This window comes from Pipistrellus hanaki (genome assembly GCF_964339955.1).
Source record: "Pipistrellus hanaki genome assembly, chromosome: 3".
Lineage (NCBI taxonomy): Eukaryota > Metazoa > Chordata > Mammalia > Chiroptera > Vespertilionidae > Pipistrellus > Pipistrellus hanaki.
In genome coordinates this window covers 95,138,069-95,161,666 of record NC_140505.1, presented here as the reverse complement: position 1 = coordinate 95,161,666, position 23,598 = coordinate 95,138,069, and the positions used below count along the sequence as shown (strand labels likewise).

Below are 23,598 nucleotides of genomic sequence, written 5' to 3'. Positions count from 1 at the left end.
AATAATGAGCTCACAGAAAGAAACTAAAAAACAATCCCATTTACCATTGCAACAAAAAAATTAAGATAAACAGAAATAAATTTAACTAAGGAGGTAAAAGATCTGTATTCAGAAAACTACAGGATGTTGAAAAAAGAGATAGAAGTGGAAGAATATACCATGTTCATGGATTGGTAAAATCAACATCATTAAAATGTCCATACTACCCAAAGCAATGTATAGATTCAATGCACTCCACATTAAAATACCAATGGCAGCCGAAACCAGTTTGGCTCAGTGGATAGAGCATCGGTCTGCGGACTGAAAGGTCACGGGTTCGATTCCGAGCAAGGGCATGTATCTTGGTTGCGGGCACATCCCCAGTGGGGGATGTGCAAGAGGCAGCTGGTCAATGATTCTCTCTCATCGATGTTTCTAGCTCTCTATCCCTCTCTCTTCCTCTCTGTAAAAAATCAATAAAATATATTAATAAAATACCAATGGCATATTTCACACACCTAAAACAAACTCTCCTAAAATACATATGGAATAAAAAAAAGACCCCAAATGCCCTCAGCAATCAAAGAAGAACAATGTTGGAGGGATTACAATACCAGATATCAAGCTATATTACAAAGCTACTGTTTTCAAAACTGCCTGGTATTGGCACAAGAACAGACATATAGACCAATGAAACAGATCAGAGAACCCAGAAATCTACCCAAGCCATTATGCTCAATTAATATTTGACAAAGGAGGGAGGAGCACAAAATGAAGTTAAGAGAGTCTCTTCAATAAATGGTGTTGAGAAAATTGAACAGATACTAGCAAAAAAATGAAACGAGATCACAAACTTACACCATATATAAAAAAAATCCCAATCCTCAAAATGGATAAAAGATTTAAACATATGACAGGAAACCATAAAAATCTTGGTGGAATCCATAGGCAGCAAAGTATCAGACTATCTCATAGCAATATCTTTACTGATACATATCCTAGGTCAGAGGAAACTTAGGAGAAAATAAACAAATGGGACTACATCAAAATAAAAAGCATATGCACAGGAAAATAAACAAATAAAACCATAAGAGAGCACACTGCATGGGAGAATATATTTGCCAAATGTTATCTCCGATAAGGATTAATCTCCAAAATTTATAGGTAACTCATACATCTTAACAAAAGAAGATAAACAATCTAATCAAAAAATGGGCAAAGGACTTAAGTAGACACTTTTTGAAAGTAGACATATAAAAGGCCAACAGACATGAAAACATGTTCAAAGTCACTAATTATCTGAGAGATGCAAATAAAAATGAGGTACCATCTTACATCTGTCAGAATGGCTATCATCAGCAAATCAACCAATGACAAGTGCTTGGGAAGATGTGGAAAAAAAAGAAACCTTGTGCACTGCCAGTGGGAATGCAGACTGGTGCAGCCACTGTGGAAAACACTATGGCATTTCCTTAAAAAAAAAAAAAAAAAAAGCAACTCCCTTTGATCCAGTAATCCCACTTCTAGGAATATATCCCAAGAAATTATAAACACCAATCAGAAAGAATATATGCACCCCTATGTTCACAGTAGTGCAATTTACAATGTTATAGCTAAGATTTGGATACAGCTTACGTGTCCATCAGCAGATGAGTGGATTAAAAAACTCTCTACACAATTGAATACTATGCTGCTATAAAAAAAGAAAGAACTCTTACCATTTGCAACAAGCATGGATGGACCTGAAGAACATTATGCTAAGTTAAATAATCCAGTCCAAGAAAGATAAATATCTCAAGATCTTGCTAATTTGTTGAATATAATGAACAATATAAACTGATGAGTAAAAATAGTTTTGTGCACTGGGCTTCTAGTCTTTTTTTTTTTTTTTTTTTTTAAATATATCTTATTGATTTTTACAGAGAGGGAGAGGGATAGAGAGTTAGAAACATCAATGAGAGCGAATAATCAATCAGCTGCCTCTTGCACACCCCCCAAGGTATATGCCTGATCAGAATCGAACCTGGGACCTTTCAGTTCGCAGGCCGACGCTCTATCCACTGAGCCAAACTGGTTTCTAGAAGTCTTAAAATAAAAACCAAAACCTGTCTTTAGTCTCTTATCTCCTGCTCACTGCCTTTTACATCCTTTATAGTAACACTTCTAGAAAAAAGTATCTCTATTCATTTATTTGCTTCCTTACTTCAGTCTCTCACCACATCCCAATTAAATTTCACCAACAACTTCCCTATTGCCACACCCAAAATTCCATTTTCTATTCTCCTCTTTTCATCCAGACTTAAGTGGGTACTCCCTCCTTCTTGAAGGGTTTTCTTGTGACTATGCTGCCATGGTAAGCACACTTATCTAATACTTTTTGGGGGGTTATGAAAATGTCCTACTTTGAGATTATAAAAACTGCCATATGAAACTTTTTGTTATACTTATTAAAATGATGCTATAGTATTTTCTTTATGAAACAGAAGAAAATAGTTTTATTCTCAGAATTAGTTATGCTTCTGAGCAACTGACTATAGTCATGTGTCGCTTAATGACAGGGATAAGTTCTGTAATTTTGTGGTTGGGCGAACAAAAGAGGCACTTACACAAACCTAGATGGTACATTTCACTATATCATCTGTATGGTATATCATACTTCAGTCTGTTGTTCACAGAAATATCGTTACACAGCATAACTGTATTATGAAGCAAATAACAGGCCTGTTCTCTTTGAACTTGTTGCTAAGTTTAAAATCAATCATAATACAGAATCTCACAGCTTACATTTTAATCTTTTTAAAATCTTCATCTTGTATTTTTTATTTTCCTCTCCATTTAAAAAGTATAAATTGCAGTAGCATTTTTCTAAGCCACTTAGAATCCTTTCAGTATTAAAGTCAGCATAAATAAACACATTAAATATAGTTTAAGAAAAAAATCCACAGCATTAAAGTCAGTGGGGAAGGATGTCTACTCTGGTCTCCCTAGCTGCTTTCCAAGGTACCATCTTCCCTCTATTCCTTTGACATTTCAGAGATTATCATTGACCAGGTACTAGACATGTTACCTGTCATTTTGTCACTATGCTGAAAGGTCTTCTCTGAGATTGAGCAATCAATCAATCAACCAATCAATCATTGTCTGCAGCCCTTTTCTTCCTCCTCCTCCTTTGCCCGGGGTGAGAAGAATGGGCACAGCTTTTGGAACATTGGTTACATACAGGGAAATCTAGTATCCACACAAACATGACAGTCATGAATTGAAACGTTTTGAATAAAACAAGAATCAATGAGTCCAAATAGATATAAATGAATGGATGAACAGTGGAAAAGAGAAAGCTCCACAAAGCCTCAAAGTACCACCTTCCAAAATATTTATTAACGAGAGCCCCGGCGCAGGAATTCGTGCATGGGTGGAGTCCGTTGGCCTGGCTGGCAATCAGGGCCAATGGGGGGGAGCGGCCTGCCAGGGATTTGGGGGGAGAGGGACTGCGGGAGGTTGGCTGGCTGGCCCTCTAATCCCCATCGGGGCTGGAGGGAGGGAGGAACTTCGGAAGGTTGGCCCCAGCAGCAAGCTAACCAACCGCCGATTCCAGGAGGAATTGGGCTCCCTCCTCCCTCCTGTCTGAGTAGGGGCGCGGGTGAACCAGGTTCAGGGCTGTCAGGGCCCCAGCAGCAAGGTCTGGGTCAGTATGCATCATAGCTACTGGCTGGTTGTTCAGTCAGTTAGGCTTTTGTATGTATAGATGAGTATAAAATATACATTAACTTTACAGTTAAGAAACCTGGCAGATACCTAATCTTACTAAATAATGAAAGTTAACATTATCAGTATAAATCTGCATCACATGCCTTCTAACGTCACACACTGAAAAGAACACAGCATGGTTTAGTATTATTCATAGCACAAAAGCCTAAATCATGAGGTATCAACCAAATCTAAATTAAGAAACATTCTGCAAAGTAATAACCCACTACTCACAGATCAGTGAAAATGCTTTAGAACTGCAAACATGCATATAAACACGGATGGATTGAAGCTTGGAGGAAAGGCACACTAATTATAAACTGAATTTAGCCACTTTAAACACAGCTTTGGCTTGACACTCCATCCTTCTGTTTGTGATATAGTAATATATGTAATTCTTTATGCATTAAATAACCATATGGTGGCAGGTTTAAAAAATACAGATGATCTACTTTCAAAGAAGTGATACTGATAGCTGTAACAACTATAATGGAAAATACCGGAGATTTCTATTTGATGCAAAGTTGGTAATTAAAGAAAATGTTAAATATAGGTCAATGAAAACAAAAATGTAATCTTTTAAAATCTAAATTCATAGACTCCCTGGGTTCTATGCCTGGGTCCATGAAGGGTAAGTACCCGTAAACTAGTTCCCTTCTGTCCTCAGATAAACATTTTTGTCATATGGCTTAAGGAGTACTTCATGATCTGACTGCCTGCCACCACTTAAGCCATCTTGAACCCCATATTTTGCAGCTTATGTTCTACAGAGTGAAATCCTTACCTTTAGGCTTTGGCAATGCAATATTCTTTCCACACTTTTTGTCTGGCAGATTCCTAATCATCTACAGGTGTCAGTTCACATTGCTTTAAGAAACCAAGACTGTGCTGAATGCACTTCCAATGTGCTCCCATTGCCTCACTTACTACCCTATCACAGCAAACTGCGAAAATCGCTTTCCCCATAAACTGGAAGCCTCAAATCCCCATTCTTTGCATGCTGCCTTAGCACACAGTAGGTACTTCAATAATTGTGGAAGAAAAGAAAAAAAATAAAATTCCAATTTATTTGTTTTGTGACTTTGAATTCTACCGTTAATTACTGATTGACCCTCATGAACGCAAGCTGTTGGTCACAATGGGAAAAAGAAAAGTGTAGAATTTGATAAATATAAAACTACAATTTTTATTGGCAAAATCACTTAGTGTGATGATTGAAAATGAGGGACATTATCACTATTATAAATTCTTATCAGGAAGATTTTATCACCTTGCAATACTAAGCAAAATAACTATACTAGCACTATAAAAATAACTATACTAGACTATATAAAATAAAATAATATCAAGAGATGGTACATATCTATGTCAGTAATTCTCAACTATGCACATGCTGGTGGTAGCTATGGTGGAGGGACTGCAAGTCCCTCCTCGGAAAGTATTACCAGAATTGATGAGATGGAGGGAGAGTTTTCAAAGTACAGGCCTTCAATCCCTGTTGTATTCAACCACTGCTGTGAGAGGAATGTGTAGTCATCTTCACTGGTGGTAAAGGATGTATCCATAGACTTTGTAAAAAAACTGATAAAATGTTTTCTGTATTCCTTTAACGAGGCTGAAGGAGGGGACGGGAGGGAGCTGGGGAGAATCCAAACTACCACACTGGTGTAGTTTTTAGTGTCATGTCAGAAATTTAAAACACAAAAAAGCAATGAGACAGATGAACTGAAATCTCTCAAAAATTGCTTGTTCTGGTGACAGGGGTGAATCCACTTTGGCTGGAAAGTGTGTCTGAGCAGTAACAGGTCTGAGTGTGACTAGAGGGCTCTGAATGACAAAATTTAAAAATGTGGATTTTATCCTAGGTAGATCAAGACACTAAGGGTTTCCATTGGGAAGGTTAACCAAAGCATCTTAAAATGAATTAAGGGGTCGAGAATACACAAGTAGAGAAACCAATGATGAATAAACTGCTTGACACAGATTAACAAAAATGCCACAAAACACTAAAAGATAGATCCTGCTACCTGCGATCAGAAATGGTATAAGGCCAAAACTGGTTTGGCTCAGTGGACAGAGCGTCGGGTTCTGAAAGGTCCCGGGTTCCATTCTGATCAAGGACATTGTACCTTGGTTGCGGGCACATCCCCAGTAGGGGGTGTGCAAGAGGCAGCTGATCAATGTTTCTCTCTCATCGATGTTTCTAACTCTCTATCCCTCTCTCTTCCTCTCTGTAAAAAGTCAATAAAATATATTAAAAAAAAGAAAAAAAGAAATGGTGTAAGGATGCAGGATAGTTAGTTATTGCATGTTTTCTCTACGTGACATCTTCATTTATTAAGGAAATTATGTTATTTGTCAATAATTTTAACTCACACAGCCTGCTTTCCTCTTTTTTGTTGTATCAGGCTGTTCTTGGTGTTTTTTGTGAGAAAAGCTAACGTAAATCTAACAAACGAACAGAAAAAGAATAATTTTAATTTTCAAAAAAAAATCCGCATAGGGGTGATGAGGGCCTGGGGTGTGGATGGGGGTGTTGGCTGGAAGGGAGAGATGGGGGAAAAAGGGGACAGATGTAATACTTTCAACAATAAAGATTTTTTTAAAAGAATATAACGAACATTCAATAAACTGCACATTTTAAAGTTAAAAAGAAGTCCACACAAAAATATATTATAATGCCCATAAAATATTTTAAAAGGAGTTTTTCAAATGTTTTATGTAGGCATTTTATATCACACTAGAGGCTTGGTGCACGAAATTCATGCATGGGGGGGGGGCGGGATATTGGAGGGTTGTCCCTCAACCCTGCCTGTGCCCTCTCACAGTCCAGGGCCCCTTGGAGGATGTCTGACTGCAGTTAGACCTCTCTCTCTCTCTCTCTCTCTCTCTCTCTCTCAGTCCAGGACCCCTCAACTCCTTACCACCAGCTTCTGGCAGTTCCTGTATTGAACGTCTGTCTTACCCCTGGTGGTCAGTGTGTGTCATAGCGACCCGCCCTTCTGCTGTTCAGTCGATTTGCATATTAGGGTTTTATTATACAGGACTAAAGGAATTTGACCTTTACTTTAACACATGGAGGTTTTTAGAAGAAACTTCTTTTACTTACTGCTCACAGTCTTCTGAAGCATTATACAGTTGATCATAAAATATGGAAATTACCAGCCAGTAAGTTCTTACGGTTAACATTTTTACGATTAAATGAAAATCATCTATTAGGATAACTTCATCAAAGAAGCAGTCGTACAAGCTTAGGTACACCGGGATAGGGTAACTGGACAAAACGACCTGTGGATCTGTGAACCACTTCTCTCACCAGGGAAGGAGGGGGAAGAGGCAGAGACAGATTCAGTGCTGCATTAAGACACGCCCTTCGTCATCACCACCAATTTTGTGTCATCGACGTTTGTCCGAGGAGTTGGGCACGGCGGGGCTCTTACTCAACCACATGGGGTCTTCCGCCGCCCTGCCCGAACCTTACCCACACCCCCGGTCCCAGGCCGGGCGTCGGAGGAGCTCGGGCGGCCGGCGCAAAGGGCCCTTCCCTACCTGCGCTGGGACAGAGGGGCGGCCCTGTGGCGCGGCCACATGGACGAGGCCGTGGTACCATGCCACTCCCGCTCCTGCCAGCGCGACGCCGGCCAGGGACGCCGCCAGGGGCCTGGCAGCCGCTCCGCGCCGCAGCCTTTCGCCCCAGGCCACCAGGCGAGCGCTCCGCGCAGCCGCTGCCGCCATGTTTGCGGAAGTCTTCGCGTCCCTTCGGGGGAGAACTTTGGCCCCCGTTGGCCTCGCGAGATCTGCGGCCTCCGCCCCGCCTTCAGCGCCTGCGCCGCGGGCGCGCTGCTTAAGGTTTGGGGCGGCGAAAGGAATACCTGCTGCCGCCGGCGCCGGCCGGGTGGAACGGAGAAACACCGAGCAGCCAGAAAGGCCCCCAATCCGAGGCCAGAGGGAGCCCCGTGGTGGAGGAAGTGCCCCCTGTCCGTAAGCAATCACCAGTAGGTCAATGAGGGATGAGTTGTTGGCTCGGTCCTGTACAGGAAGCGGCACAATTAACTGATGGTAATTGAGAGCAGCCCTGCAGTTTGCCTCATAGGAACGCGCCCTAACTGGACCTTGTCTGAAGGGGCTGGGACTCGGAGCCCGATACGCTGCAGATTCCTGAGAGCTGCATTTGCTCTTCATGCCACACGCCTACCCGCATCAACGGTTTCTTAAAGCTATCCTGTTATTCAGGAGTCTGCAGATACTTTCTCACATGCTGTTTCAAATACCATGAATTAGCTGACCTGCCTCTAGTAAGCAGCCTTGGTATAAAGAATTGTTTCTACTTGGCTTACTTAAGCAGTTAAGTAATCTTGCTTAAATTTGATTTTTAAATTGTAAAATATAAATAACATACAATTTACCATCTTAACCAATTTTATGTCTAAAGTTCTGTGGCATTAAGTACATTCACACGGGTGTCCATCCATCACACCATCCATATCCAGAACTTTTTACATCTTGCAAAACTGGCAAAGTTAAAAAAATTAAGTGTCCTTCCCGTCTGTTCTGTTCATCTCTCCTACCGTCATATTCTTAACAATTATTTTTATATTTTAATTATATAATTTTAAATTAAATATTAATTTTATAATATTCAACATTAGTTTGCATTAGTTGCATGTGTACAGCATAGACAATTGTATACGTTACAAAGTACGTGATATTTCAAGTACTCACCTGGCACCTTAAATAGTTATTACAATATTAGAGGCCTGGTACACGAAATTTGTGCACCCATGGTCCCTCAGCCCCGCCTGCACCCCCTCCAATCTGGGACTCCTCAGGGGGATGTCGGACTGCATCTTGCAATCTGAGACTGCTGGCTCCTAACCACTCACTTGCCTGCCTTCCTGATTGCCTCTAACCCCTCTCCCTGCCTGCCTGATCCCCCCTAAACCTTCTGCCTGCCTGCTTGATTGCCCCTAACTGCTCCCCTGCTGGCTTGATCACCCCTAACTGCCTCTGCTTTGCCCTGCACCCAGGATCCAGGATTCCATCCTCTTGTTGGTCGCAGGCACCTGGGATCTGGGCTTCCCTCTCTCTGACTGGTGGCAGGCACCCAGGACCTGGGCCAGCTTCCCTCAGGTTGGCCACAGCTGCAGGGGACTGTGGGTGGGTGGGCTGCAGCTGTAGGTGCTTGGGACTGCAGGGCAGGTGGCTTGTCCCTCTTCCCAGCCATAGCTGCAGGCACTGGCGCCCAGGACTGCGGGGTGGGTGGCTTATCCCTCTCCTGGGCCGAAGCCTGGCTGGTCCCTATTCCTCTCTTCCCAGTGTTGAATGTCTGAGCCATTATGGCGTGAGGGTGTGATGACCATTTACATATTAGCTCTTTATTATATAGGATTATTGACTATATTCCCTATGCTGTACTTTACATCCCCGGACTATTTTGTAACTGCCAATTTGTATTACTTAATCCTTTTACCATTTTTCATCCAGCCCCCCAATTCCCTTCCCTTCTAGTGACCATCAATTTGTTCTCTGTATGTACCTATCCTCATATCCTTAACTGCTCTGTTTTTGGTAAATCATATCCTATCCCAGATATATCACTTAGATGAAGTATCCTATATAATAAAAGCCTAATATGCCAAGTGTCCGGTCATCCAGTCATCTGTTCAACCAATCAAAGTGTAATATGCTAATGATATGGTAAGGCTGCTCATTATGATGTGCACTGATCACTAGTGGGCAGTCAGTCAACCGATTGACCAGTCATTATAATGTGCACTGACCACCAGGGGGCAGATGCTCTGCCCAGTAGGTTAACTTGCTGCTGGAGTCTGGCTGATTGGGACTAAGTGAGATGGGCCATACACCCCGTGGAGCCCTCCCATGGTCCCTCCCCAACTGGCCAACCTCCCACGTCCCTCTCTGGCCCTGACTGTGCACTGGTAGGATCTCTGGGCTTAGCCTGTGCCCTCTCACAATCTGGGACCCCTTGGGGGATGTTGGAGAGCCGGTTTCAACCAGATCCAGCAGGCCAGGCCGATGGAACCCACTGGTGCATGAATTTGGGTACTGGGTTTCTAGTATACTTATAAAGAACCAAACAGAGCCACTTTTTTTTTTTTTTTTTTTTAATCTTTATTGCTCAGATTATTACAATTGTTTCTCCTTTTTCCGCTCATAGCTCCCTTCCACCCAGTTCGCGCCCCACCCTCTCCTCTTACCTCTCCCCTCCTCCACCTTTGTCCTCATCCATAGGTGTATGATTTTAATCCAGTCTCTTTCTGCATCCCCCACACCACTTTCTTCCTGATAATTATCAATCCACTCCCTTTCTTTGCCCCTGCTTCTATTATATACACCAGTTTAATTCTGTTCCTCAGATTTTTAATTCACTTGATCTTCTCCCTCGTAAGTAATATCTTTCAGCATTTCATATAATACTGGTTTGGTGGTGATGAACTTCTTTAACTTTTTCTTATCTGTGAAGCTCTTTATCTCCCTTCAATTCTGAATGATAACTTTGCTGGATATAGTAATCTTGGTTGTAGGTTCTCACTATTCATCACTTTGAATATTTCTTGCCATTCCCTTCTGGCCTGCATAGTTTCTGTTGAGAAATCAGCTGATAGTCTTATGGGTGCTCCCTTATAGGTAACCAACTGCCTTTCTCTTGCTGCTTGTAAGATCCTCTTTTGTCTTTTGCCCTTGGCATTTTAATTATTATGTGTCTTGGTGTGTTCCTCTCTGGATTCCATTTGTTTGGGGTTCTGTGCGCTTCCTGTACTTGTAAGTCTATTTCTTTCACCAGGTGGGGGAAGTTTTCTGACATTATTTCTTCAAATAGGTTTTCAGTATCTTGCACTCTCTCTTCTTCTGGCACCCTTATAATTCTGATGTTGGTATGCTTGAAGTTGTCCCAGAGGCTCCTTACACTATCTTCAACTTTCTGGATTCTCTTTTCTTCTTGCTTCTCCAGAGGAGTATCCTTTGGCTCTTTGTATTTCAAATCTTTGACTTGATTCTTGTGATCCTCCAGTCTGCTGTTGGATCTCCATATAATATTTTTTATTTCAGTCAGTTTATGTTTAATTTCTAGTTGGGTCTCAATAAATTTATAGGCCTTTTCTAGGAAATTCTTGAAAAACCTTATAACTGTGGTTTTGAACTCTATCTCCAGTCTTCTGTTCACCTCCATTTCTTTTGTTTGAGATCTATTTCCGTGTTTCAGCATTTGCACTGCATCCCAGAGTTGGTAGGATGCAGAGCCACTTTCTTTATTTCAGGCAATTCCTACTTAACTGAATTATAAATTTATATTTAAAAAAATCTTTATTGTTAGAGTATTACAGATGTTATCCCCCCTTTCTTTTGCCCTGTTGCCCTCCTCCACCTGGATCTTACCCTTTCCCAAGCCTTCACCTGGGTAATGTGTTATATGCATATAAGTTATTTGGTTAGTCTTTTCCCACCCCATCCTTTCCCTATGATAACAGTCAGTCTCTTCCATGTTTCCATGCTTCTGGTTCTATTGTATCCATCAGTTTATTTTGTTCTTTAGATTCCTTGTTCTTTTATTTATTCATTTTTAAAATATGTGTTTTGTTTTTTTTTGTTTTTTTTCCAGATGGAGGAAGGGAGAGGGAAATAGAAAAACATCAATGATGAGAGAGAATCATGGATCAGTTGACTCCTGCACACCCCTGATCAAACCTGCAACCCAGACAAGTGCCCAGACCGGAAATTGAACCATGACCTCCTGGTTCATATTTTGATGCTCAACCAGTAAGCCACTCCATCCAGCATTCATATTTTTTATCTTTTTTTTTTCTTAAAGGAAACCCTTCAACATTTCATGTGATATTGGTTTAGTGGTGATGAACTTTGATGGTCTCATTTATTTTCTTATCTGTAAAACTCTTTACCTGACCTTCAATTCTAAATGATAGCTTTGCTGGGTAGAATAATCTTGGTTGTAGGTCCTTGCTTTTCATCACGTTGAATACTTATTGCCACTCCCTTCTGGCCTACAAAGTTTTTGTTGAGAAACCACCTATTGGTAATTCCTTGTAGGTAACTAAGTGCCTTTCTCTTGCCGTTTTTAATATTCTCTCTTTGTCTTTAATCCTTGGCGTCTTAATTATGATGTCTCTTGGTGTGGGCCTTTTTTATTTCCTTTTGTTTGGGACTCTCTGCCCTTCTTGGACTTGTATATTTATTTATTTCACCAGGTAGGGGAAGTTTTCTGTCATTATTTCTTCACATAGGTTGTCAGTTTTTTACTCCCTCTCATCTCCTTCTGGCATCCATGATGTGAATGTTGGTATGCTTATCCCAGAGGCTCCTTATACTATCTTCATATTTTTGGATTCTTTTTTTTTTTTGCTTCCTCATATTCCAAATCACTGATTTGATTTTCAGAGTCCTCTACAGTTCATTTCCTGTAAATGATTGTTCAGTTCAGTTAGTGTATCCTTCACTTCTGTTCCTTTTTCATGTCTTTGATGGTCTCACTTATTTCTTTGAAATTTTCATTAAGTTCCTTGAGCGTCCATATACTAAGGTAACTAGAGCGTCCTGCGGCATTTTAAAAAACTCCTGATTTTTGGAAAGAATCTTACCAATCTTTCCAAAAATCGGGACTTTTTTAAAATGCTGCGGGACGCGGGAAAAATTGTTAGAAATCAGGACTGTCCTGCCAAAAGTGGGTCAATCTGGTCACCTTACCATGTACCCATTGTTTTGAACTCTGAATCCAGTAGTTTAGTTCCTTTTCTGGCAGTTTCTTCTGTTCTTTTATTTGAGACATGTTTCTTTGTCTCCACATTTTTGGCTGCTTCCCTGAGTCTGTTTCTCTGTATTAGGTAGAGCTGCCATGTCTCCTGGAATTGGTAGAGTGGCCTTGTGCAGTAGGTGTCCTGTAGGGCCCTGTCTCTCAGCCTTCCCAGTCACCTGAGCTCTATGTGAAATGTCCTATTGTAGTTGAGCCTTGATTGCTGTTAGCATCACTGGGAAGAATTGACCTCTAGGCCAATTGGCTGTGAGGACCAGCTGTGACTACAGCAGAAGAGCTGCTATGCAGGAGACACCCCTATGGAGCAGTGGGGCTTTGTTGCTCAATGAGTCCAATCCTTGAATATATCACTATGGATCTGGTAGAGTTGTATTCTGGTGTGTTTTGAAGCTCTCTATTGGTGCATGGGCTTTGGGGCCTCCCAGGAGGTGAAAAATCAGCCACTACTTGTGCCCTGCCTGCTTTAGAGGTGCCCAAGAGAGGCCAAGCTATAAACCTTGGCTAGCTGCTGGAAGTGTTGGGCCTGGGGCCTCTTATACAGAGGTATGGGCACACTGAGTTCAGCTGCTGCTGCTTTGAGAGATTTTAGGAAATCTGAAGCCTGAGCCAGGACAGACCATTCATAGTTTGAGTAGGGCTGCTAATTGGATGAGGCTGGGTCTCAATGAATTTCCAGGGCAGGGAAAATAGTACAAGCCAGGTTAATGGAGACTCAGCTATTACATCTGCCAATCAGCTCTGCAACAAAGCTGCCCCCCAGTTCTTTCCCTGAGGCCATACAGTTTAGTTCTTCCCATGTGTCCCTGGATCCTTTCAAGCTGCTTTTGTCCCAGCACTGGACCTCAGAGGGAGTGAGTCTGTGTAAATCTATGCTGGCCCTTTAAGAGGAACTGTTTGTGTCTTCAGCAACCTCTCTATCACTCAGCCACAATTCCTGCTGTGTTTTATAGCCCGGAGTTATGAGAATTTCTCTTCCACACATTGAAACTGTGGGCTGGCGGCCTGGTATGGGGCTGGGACACCTTGATCCTTCACGGAGATCTCCACAGCTAGGACATTTTTACCAATTAAAAACACCCCACAGATAGGTGTTGGGCCAGCCCATTCCATGCTCTCCCTCCTTCTAACAGTATCAATGTGGCTACTTATTTAATGGTCTAGTTGTAGGGCTTCCATTCAGGCAGATTTCAGATGGTTCTGAATGCTGGTTCTGTATTTTGGTTGAAATCTTGATGTGGTTGTGGGAGGACCCTAGTACTGGTATTTACCTGTGCCGCCAACTTGGTTCTCTCCTTGAATGCTGAATTTTTTAAAATTTTTTTTATCTATTTATTTATTTTTAATTTATCTTTGTTATTGGAAGTATTACAAATGTCTCCTTTGTGTGTGTGTTTGTTTTCCCATTACCCCCTCCTCCCCATACCCACCCCTTCCAGGCCTTCACCACTCTATTGTCTGTGTCCATGGGTTATGCATATGTGCATGTGAGTTTCCCGGTTAATCACTCCCCTCCGACCCCACACATCTTCACCTTGGCCTTCCCTCTGAAATTCCTCAGTCTGGTTCATGCTTCTGTGTCTCAGTTTCTGTTTTATTAATCAATTGATTTTGTTCATTAGATTCCACAGATGAGTGAGATCATGTGATACTTATATTTCTCTAATTGGCTTATTTTGCTTAGGATATTACTCTCTAGGACCATTGATGTTGCAAATGGTAAAAACTCTTTCTTTTTTTCATAGCTGCATAGTCTGATTGATGTCTAACTGTTTTGCTGCCAGCCTGTTTGCCCCTAACTTCCCTCCTCTGCTGGCCTGGTCACCCCTAACTGCCCTCCCCTGCAGGGTTGATCACCTCCAACTGTCCTCCCTTGCAGTCCTGCTCCCTCTCAACTGCCCTCCCTTGGAGTCCTGGTGTCTCCCAACTGCACTCCCCTGCTGGCCATCTTGTGGTGGCCATCTTGTGTCCACAAAGGGGTAGGATCTTTGACTACATGGGGGCAGCCATCTTGTGTGTTGGAGTGATGGTCAATCTGCATATTCTTTAATTAGATAGGATAGAAGTCTGGTGCACAGGTGGGGGCCAGCTGGTTTGCCCTGAAGGGTGTCCTGGATCAGGGTGGGGGTTCCCTTGGGGCATGGAGCAGCCTGTGTGAGGGGCCTGTGGTTGTTTGCAGGCCAGCCACGCCCCCTGGTGACCCAAGTGGAGGCCCTGGTATCTGGAATTAATTTACCTTCTACAATTCAAACTTTATAGCCTGGAGCTGAGCCAAGACTCCTGCTCGCTCCGTGGCTGCAGCCATTTCTGTTTGGATTTGTTTACCTTCTATCATTGAAACTTGGTAGCCTTAAGTGGAGGCTTAGGCTGGCAAAGACAGGCGGAAAGCTTGGCTTCTTCCATTGCCAGAGAAACCCAAGCCTCCCTCCTGCTCTCTGTGGCTGTAGCCATCTTGGTTGGGTTTATTTGCATACTTGCTCTGATTGGCTGGTGGGCGTGGCTGGTGGGCATGGCTTGTGTGTAGAGGAGTGATGGTTAATTTCCAAATTACTCTTTTATTAGATAGACTATTTCTAGAAGTGGGATTAGTGGGTCAAATGGGAGTTCCATTTTTAATTTTTTGAGGAAATGCCATACTGTTTTCCACAGTGGCTGCACCAGTCTGCATTCCCACCGACAGTGCATGTGGGTTTTTTTTTTTTAATCCACATCCTCGCCATCACTTGTCATTCATTGATGGTAGTTGTTCTGATAAGTATGAAGTGATATCTCATTTTTGTTTTAATTTGTTTCTCTCTTATGATCAGTGACTTTGAGCATTTTTTCATATGTCTCTTAGCCATCTGTATATCTGCTTTGGAGAAGTGTCTATTTAGGTCCTTTGCCCATTTTTAAATTGGATTATTTGCCTTCCTTTTGTTAAATTGTATGAGTTCCCTATATATTTAGGAAATTAACCCCTTATTGGGTATATCATTGGCAAATATATTCTCCTAGACAGTGGGCTCTCTTTTCATTTTGTTGATGGTTTCATTTTGCTGTGCAGAAGCTTCTTATTTTGATGTAGCCCATTAGTTTATTTTCTCCTTAGTTTCCTTTGCCATAGGAGATGTATCAGCAAACATTTAAAAAAAAATCCTTTATTGATTAAAGTATCACATATATGTCCTCATCCCCCATTCCCATTTCAAACCCCTCACCACCCCCCTATTGTCTGTGACCACTGGTTAGGCTTATATGCATGTATATAAGTCCTTTGGTTGATCTCTTTCCCTTACCCCTACTTTCCCCTATCTTCCCTCTGAGGTTTGACAGTCTGATCCATGCTTCCCTGTCTCCGGGTCTGTTTTTGTTTATCAGTTTATGTTGTGCATTATTTCCCCTAGATGAGTGAGATCATGTGATACTAGAAATACACTTATAAGAACCAAAAATGAGACAAGCAATAAGGGTTATGCTGAGAGGCAAATTAATCAGTATGTAGTGAGTTTCTTTCTGGGCCAACAGTTCTTTTGAGTCCCAATTTCAATGACAAACAGTTACTTATGTGTACATGTCAGCAATAATATTTCAGTTCTGGATGGTGGACAAATGGTGGTAATGCAGGTCCAACCCTCTCTGGTTTAGTCCTGGGCAACCTGCAGGGATGCACAGCTGCTGACTGCTAGTATGGCAAGGCATCGTCAGCATCTTCCATCTCTGGACTGTTTCTCTTCTGTTTTAATGGCTGGAGCAGTCCTGTCAATTCCTCTCTGTTGCAGGAATCCACATGGTCTTGGAGTTGTTTTCTGAAAAGATATAAACATATTCTTTTTTTTTTTTAAAATATATTTTATTGATTTTGTACAGAGAGGAAGAGAGAGAGATAGAAAGCTAGAAACATCGATGAGAGAGAGTCATCGATCAGCTGCCTCTTGCACACCCCCTACTGGGGATATGTCCGCAACCAAGGTACATGCCCTTGACCGGAATCGAACCTGGGTCCCTTCAGTCACCAAGCCGACGCTCTATCCATTGAGCCAAATCGGTCTCGGCTATAAACATATTCTTGACCAAAAGCTAATAAAGGAATCTTTTCTATAAATTTGACTTTGGATCCTTTTCAATTTTTGCCCAAATGATTTTTCCTTTGGCTTGTTTTGACACCATGTGTGTTTTTCATGGATGTTTTGCTGTTAGTATTACAAATGAAAGTTAATTTTCTAAAGTCAAAATTTTGTAACCTATTGATATGAGAGATTTTGATGCCTATGGTTTCTTCTAAGAATTTGATGGTTTCACATCTTACATTTAAGTCCTTTTTCCTCTTGGAGTTTATTCTTGTGCATGGTGTAAGTTGGTGGTCTAGTTTCATTTTTTTTTTTCCTGTACCTCTCCAGTTTTCCCAACAGCTTTTATTGAAGAGATTGTTTTCACTCCATTGTATGCTCTCACCTTCTTTGTCAAATATTAATTGAGCATAATGGCTTGGGTCCATTTTTGGGTTCTGTGTTCTGTTCCTTTGGTCTATATGCCTATTCTCGTGCCAGTACCAGGCTGTTTTAATTATGGTGGCTTTGTAGTGTTGTAATCCCTCCAACTTTGTTCTTATTTTTCAGGATTGCTGCAGCTATTTGGGGTTGTTTTGGTTCCATATATACTTTTGGAGTATTTATTCTAGATCTGTGAAATATGCTGTTGGTATTTTAATAAGGATTGCATTGAATGTGTAGATTGCCTTTGTTAGTGAGAACATTTTAATGATTTTGATGTGACTAATCCATGAACACAGTATATTTTTCACTTGTTTATATCTTCTTCTATCTTTTTTTTTTTTTTTTCAAAGTTCTGTAGTTTTCTGAGTACATGTCTTTGACATCCTTGGTTAAGTTTATTCCTAAGTATATTAATTTATTTTTGTTGCAATGAAATACAGTTTTACATAGTATTTTTATACAATCCTTTGTATTTCTGTGGGATCAATTGTTTCTTCACCTCTTTAGTTTTTGATTTTATGTTTTTGAGTCTTCTCTGTTTCTTGATGAGCCTGGCTAGAGGTTCCTCAATTTTGTTCATCTTTTCAAAGAACCAGCTCTTATTTTTTCTTTTCTATTGTTTAAAGTATTACAAATAGAACTACATATGTCTCCTTTTTTTCCCCCTACACTCACAGGACATGCCCTATCACCCCATGTCCACAGTGTCTTGTGTCCATTGGTTTTGCTTATATGCATTCACACAAGTCTTTCGGTTGATCTCTTACCTCCACCTAACCCAACTTTCCGCAGCATTCCTGCTGTAATTTGACAGTCTGTACAATGCTTCTCTGCCTCTGTACTATCTTTTTGTACATTAGGTTATAATATTCTTTATTATACATAAATGAGTGGGATCATGTGGTATTTCTCTTTCACTGACTGGCTTACTTCGCTTAGCATAATGCTCTCCAGTTACTTCCATAGTGCTGCAAATGTTAATAATTTATTCTTTCTTTCTTTCTTTCTTTCTTTCTTTCTTTCTTTCTTTCTTTCTTTCTTTCTTTCTTTATTTTATTTATTTTTTTAAATATATTTTATTGATTTTTTACAGAGAGGAAGGGAAAGATACAGAGAGCCAGAAACGTCGATGAGAGAGAAACACCGACCAGCCGCCTCCTGCACATCCCCGTAGGGGATGCGCCCGCAGCCCAGGCACATGCCCCTGACCGGAATCGAACCTGGGACCTTTCAGTCCGCAGACCGACGCTCTACCACTGAGCCAAACCGGTTTTGGCAATTTATTCTTTTTTTAAATAGCAGCGTAGTATTCCATAGTGTAGATGTACCATAGTTTCTGATCCAGTCATCTACTGATGGGCATCTAGGCTGTTTCCAAATCATAGCTATTGTAAATTGTGCTGCTATGGACATAGGGGTGCATACATTCTTTCTGATTGGTGTTTCTGTTTTTGGGATATATTCCTTGAAGTGGGATTACTGGGTCAAATGGCAGATCCATTTTAAAATTTTTGAGGAAACGCCGTATTGTTTTCCACAATGGCTGCACCTGTCTGTATTCCCATCAGCAGTGCACAAGGGTTCCTTTTTCTCCCAATTCTTGCCAGCACTTGTCTTTTGTTGATTTGTTGATGATAGCCATTCTGACAGGTGTGAGGTGGTACCTCATTTTGATTTGCATCTCTCAGATGATTAGTGACTTTGTGCATGTTTTCTTATGTCTCTTGACTTTCTGAATGTCCTCTTTTGAAAAATGTCTATTTAGGTCCTTTGCCATTTTTTTTTTTATTGGATTGTTTATCTTCCTTTTGTTAAGTTATATGAGTTCTCTGTAAATGTTGGATATTAAACCCTTATGGGAGATAACATTGGCAAATATGTTCTGCCATACAGTGGACTTTCTTGTTGTTTTCTTTTGCTGTGCATAAGCTTTCTATTTTGATGTATTTCTATTTGTTTATTTTGTCCTTAGTCTCTCTTGCTCTAAGATCTGTGTCTGTAAAGATATTGCTATGAAATATGTCTGTAATTTTGCTGCCTACGGAGTCTTGTAGGACTTTTATGGTTTCCTGTCTTACATTCAAGTCCATTAACCATTTTGAGTTTGTTTTTGTGTATGGTGTAAGGTGGTGATTTAGTTTCATTTTTTGCATGTATCGGACCAAATTTCTCATCACCATTTATTAAAGAGACTGTTTTGACTCCATTGTATGCTCTTGCCTCCTTTGTTAAATATTAATTGAGTATAATGGCTTAGGTCAATTTCTGGGTTCTCTATTCTGTTTCTTTAATCTATATGTCTGTTCTTGTGTCAGTACAAGGCAGTTTTGAGAACTGTGGCTTGGTAATATAGCTTGATGTCTGATATTGTGATCCCTCCAACTTTGTTCTTCTTTCTCAGGATAGCAGTGGATATTCGGGGTCTTTTTTGTTCGGGATGAATTTTTGGAGAGTTTGTTCTAGATCTTTGAAATATGCCATTGGTATTTTTGTATTGCATTGAATCTATAGATTGCTTTAGGTAGTATGATCATTTTAATGATGTTGATTCTACCAATCCATGAACAGAGTATGTTCTTCCATTTGTTTATGTCTTCCTCTATCTCTTTTTTCAATGTCCTGTAGTTTTCCGAGTACAGGTCTTTACGTCTTTAGTTAAGTTTATGCCTAGGTATCTTAATTTTTTTGGTGAAGTGGTAAGTTGTATTTTTTTTTTCATTTCTCTTTCTTGGCTTCATAATTGGTGTATAAAAGGCCATAGATTTCTGGGTATTAATTTTGTATCCTGCTACATTGCCAAATTCATATTAGGTCTAGTAGGTTTTTGATTGAGTATTTGAGGTTTTCTATATATAATATCATATCATCTGCAAATAAGGACAGTTATACTTCTTCTTTTCCAGTTATTTCTTTTTGTCTGGTCCCTATGGCTCGTACTTCTAGTACTATGTTGAACAGGAGTGGTGAAAGTGGGCATCCTTGTCTTCCAGTTCTTAGGGGAAATGCGTTTAGTTTTTGCCCATTGAGTATAATGTTGGCTGTAGGTTTGTCATATAGGGCTTTTATTACGTTGATGTATAATCCCACTATTTCCACTTTGCTAAGAGTTTTTATCAAGAAAGGGTGTTGGATTTGTCATAGATTTTTCAGCATCTATTGATATGATTATGTGATTTTTGTCTCTCAGTTTGTTTATTGATTTGATGGTATTATACCATCCTTGCATCCTTGGAATAAATCTTACTAGGTCATGGTGTATGATCTTTCTAATGTATTGCTTAATCGGATTTGCTAAAATTTTGTTGAGGATTTTAGCATCTCTGTTCATCAGGATATTGGCCTGAACTCTTTTTTTGTGGTGTCTATCTGGTTTTGGGATTAGGATAATGCTGGCTTCATTGAAAGAAGTTGGAAGTGTGTCTTCCTCTTGCATATTTTGGAATAGTCTGAGGAGGATAGGTTTTAGTTCTTCTTTGAATGCTTGGTAAAACAATCCTATAAATCCATTTGTTCCAGGACTTTTGTTTGCTGGAAGATTTTTAATCACTCTTTCAATTTCTTTGGTAGTTATTGGCCTATTCAGGTTTTTTTGATTCTCCTTAGTTGAGTTTTGGGTGCTTGTATTTTTCTAAGAATTTGTCCATTTTATTCAGGTTGTACATTTTGTTGGAGTAGAATTGTCCATATTTTTTTCCCCATAATTATTTGTATTTCTGTGGGATCAGTTGTTAATTCACCACTTTCATTTCTGATTTTGTTTATTTGGGTCCCCTTTCTTTGCTTCTTGGTTAGCCTGGCTACAGGTTCATCAATCTTGTTTATACTTTCAAAGAACCAGCTCTTGGTTTCATTGATCGTTTGTATTGTTTTTTTAATCTCTATGTCATTTATGTCCACTCTGATCTTTATTATTTCCTTATTTCTGCTTACACTGGGCTTTTCTTGTTGCTTTCTTTCTCACTCTTTGAATTGTATTGTTAGATAATTTGTTAACCATTGTTTGTTTGTTTGTTTGTTTCTTTCTTTTTTTTTTTTGAGGTAGGCCTGTAGAGCTATGAACTTCCCTCTCAAGATTTCTTTCACTGTGTCCCGTAGATTTTGGATTGTTGTGTTTTCATTGTCATTTGTTGCCATGATGCTTTTTATCTCTCCTTTGATCTCTTTGGTACCCCAGTCATTGTTTAATAGCATGTTTTTTTAGCCTCCGGTTTTTTATTTTATTATTGTTTTTATTGTAGTTCATTTCTAGTTATATGTCATTATGATCTGAGAAGATGCTTGATATGATTTCTATCTTCTTGAATTTGAAGAGACTTCACCTGTTTTCCAATATATGGTCTATCTTTAAAAATGACCCATGTGCACTTGAGAAGAATGTATATTCTGTGGCTTTGTGGTGAAATGTCCTAAAGATGCCAATTAATTCTGTTTGATCTAGTATGTCATTTAGGATTGATATTTCTTTGCTGATTTTTTTGTTTAGAGGATTTGTCCAGTGGTGTTATTGGGGTATTAAAGTCCTGTACTGGCGAAACCGGTTTGGCTCAGTGGTAGAGCGTCGGTCTGAGGACTAAAAGGTCCCAGGTTTGATTCCGGTTAAGGGCATGTACGTTGGTTGCGGGCACATCCCCGGTAGGGGGTGTGCAAGAGGCAGCTGGTCAATGTTTCTCTCTCATCGACGTTTCTATTTCTCTATCTCTCTCCCTTCCTCTCTGTAAAAAATCAATAAAAATCAATCAATCAATCAATCAATGAATAAATAAATAAGTAAAGTCCTATACTATGACTGTATTGCTATCAATCTCTCCCTTGATATCCTCCAAGAGTTTTTTTATTTTTTTATTTTTTATGTATTTGGGTGCACCTGTATAGGGTGCATATATGTTTATCATAGTTATATCTTCTTATTGGATTGCTCTCTTTGGTATTATGAAGTGGCCTTTCTTATCTCTTGTTATTTCTTTCACTTTGAGGTCTAATTTGTCAGATATAAGTTTTGCTACCCCAGCTTTTTTTTTTTTTTTTTTTTTTTTTTTTTTTTTTTTTTTTTTTTTTCATTTCCATTCGCCTGAAAAACCTTTTATATTCCTTCACTGTCAGTCTGTGTGAGTCATTTTTTCTGAGGTGCATTTCCTCTAGACAGCAGGTTTATGGGTTATATTTTCTTATCCACTCAGGTACCCTAGGTCTTTTAATTGAGGCATTTAATTCATTTGAATTTAAAGTTGTTATTGATAGGTACTTACTTGTAGCCATTTTTATTTTTTACGCCTGTGTTCCTTCTTTGCTTCCTAATTCTTCTTTTTACAGCAGACTCTTTAGCATTTCTTGCATTGCTGGTTTGGTGGTGATAAACTCCCTTAGTCCTTTTTTATCTATGAAGCTCCTGATTTCCCTCTCAATTTTGATTGATAGCTTTGCTGGGTACAGTATTCTTGGATTCAGACCTTTCCTTTGCATGACTTTGTATAGTTCATCCCATTCCCTTTTTCGCCTGATGTATTTCTGCTAAGAATTCGGTTCCTAGTCTGATGGGGGTTCCTTTGTAGGTAACTTTCTGTCTCTCTCTGGCCACTTTTAACATTCTTTGTCGTTTGTGTTTGCGAATTTAATTATAATGTATCTTGGTGTCAGTCTTTTGGGGTTCATTTTGTTTGAGACTCTGTGAGCTTCTTGGATAAGTGTAGGTTTTTTGTTCCCTGTATCAGGGAAGTTTTCTGTAATTATTTCTTCAAACAGGTTTTCTATTCCTTGCTCAGTCTCCTCTCCTTCTGACAACCCAATTATGTGGATGTTGTTTCATTTTGTGTTGTCCCAAAGTTCCCTTAGGCCCTTCTCCTGTTTTTTAAGTTTTTTTTTTTTTTGTTTTTTTTTTTTTTTTTTTTTCTAGATGCTGCTCTGGTTGGGTATTTTTTTCCTACCTTGTCTTCTAGTTCACTGATACGATCCTCTGCTTCTTCTAGTGTACTGTTTATTCTTTCTAATGAGTTCTTTATTGTAGCGATTTAATTTTTTATTTCTTCTTTGTTCTTCATTTCCTCTTGGTTCTTACACATATTGTTGAATTTGTCTTCCAGCCTTTTCAGTGACCTTATAACCATTTCTCTGAATTCTTTCTCTGACATATTACTTGCCATTTCACTTACTTCCTTTTCTGGTGATGCCTCATTTTCTTTCATATGCTGGCTCTTTCTTTGTCTCCCCGTGATCTCTGGCGTTCTAGTTTTGTCGCTCTCTCTCTCCTGCATTGACTTAAAGGTACAAAATACAACACAACATAGCAGAATGCACAAGACACTGAATACGGGTGTATTCATGATACTCATAAGTCCAAATAAAGGTGATTACAGAGAAAAGAGAATTAGGGGATTTAAAAAAGAGAGAGTGCAAAAATGATATTGAGAAAAGGGAAAAAAAAAGTGAGAAAAGAAAAAGAATGAAAAAGAAGGGGGAAAAAACTATTTATATGGGGAGAGAACTCAATATAATAACAACTAATCCAAAAAAAATGCAAGCAACTAACACACGGAGATGTATGCAAACTACAAACAACAATTAATAACAAGCAAGGAGTGAAAAGTAAGCAAAAAAAAAAAAAACCACCCCAAAACA

General features: G+C 39.8%; 2 protein-coding genes across 13 annotated transcripts in view; one reads left to right on the top strand and one right to left on the bottom strand.

The window, feature by feature from the left end:
- The window catches only part of MICU2 (mitochondrial calcium uptake 2), a 126,123-nt gene extending 118,616 nt beyond the window's left edge, over positions 1–7,507 (bottom strand). For 4 of the 7 annotated variants that reach the window (XM_084878600.1, XM_084878602.1, XM_084878603.1 and 1 more), the window contains exon 1: positions 7,276–7,504. In XM_084878600.1, coding sequence (XP_084734726.1) covers positions 7,276–7,461 — 186 coding nt within the window. In that variant the 5' untranslated portion in view covers positions 7,462–7,504. Of the gene's footprint in view, positions 1–7,275 lie in introns of all 7 variants that reach the window. The other 3 variants (XM_084878606.1, XM_084878605.1, XM_084878601.1) reach the window with 3 other exon arrangements.
- Positions 7,508–7,591: 84 nt separating this feature from the next.
- The window catches only part of FGF9 (fibroblast growth factor 9), a 188,245-nt gene continuing 172,238 nt past the window's right edge, over positions 7,592–23,598 (top strand). For 2 of the 6 annotated variants that reach the window (XM_084878657.1, XM_084878653.1), the window contains exons 1-2: positions 7,592–7,721; positions 11,348–11,505. Coding sequence is in view for 1 of the 6 variants with exons in the window: in XM_084878652.1 (XP_084734778.1) it covers positions 7,783–7,785 (3 nt within the window). In the remaining 5 variants the exon portion in view is untranslated. Of the gene's footprint in view, positions 7,722–7,748; positions 7,786–7,817; positions 8,071–11,347; positions 11,506–23,598 lie in introns of those variants that run through there. The other 4 variants (XM_084878654.1, XM_084878655.1, XM_084878652.1 and 1 more) reach the window with 4 other exon arrangements.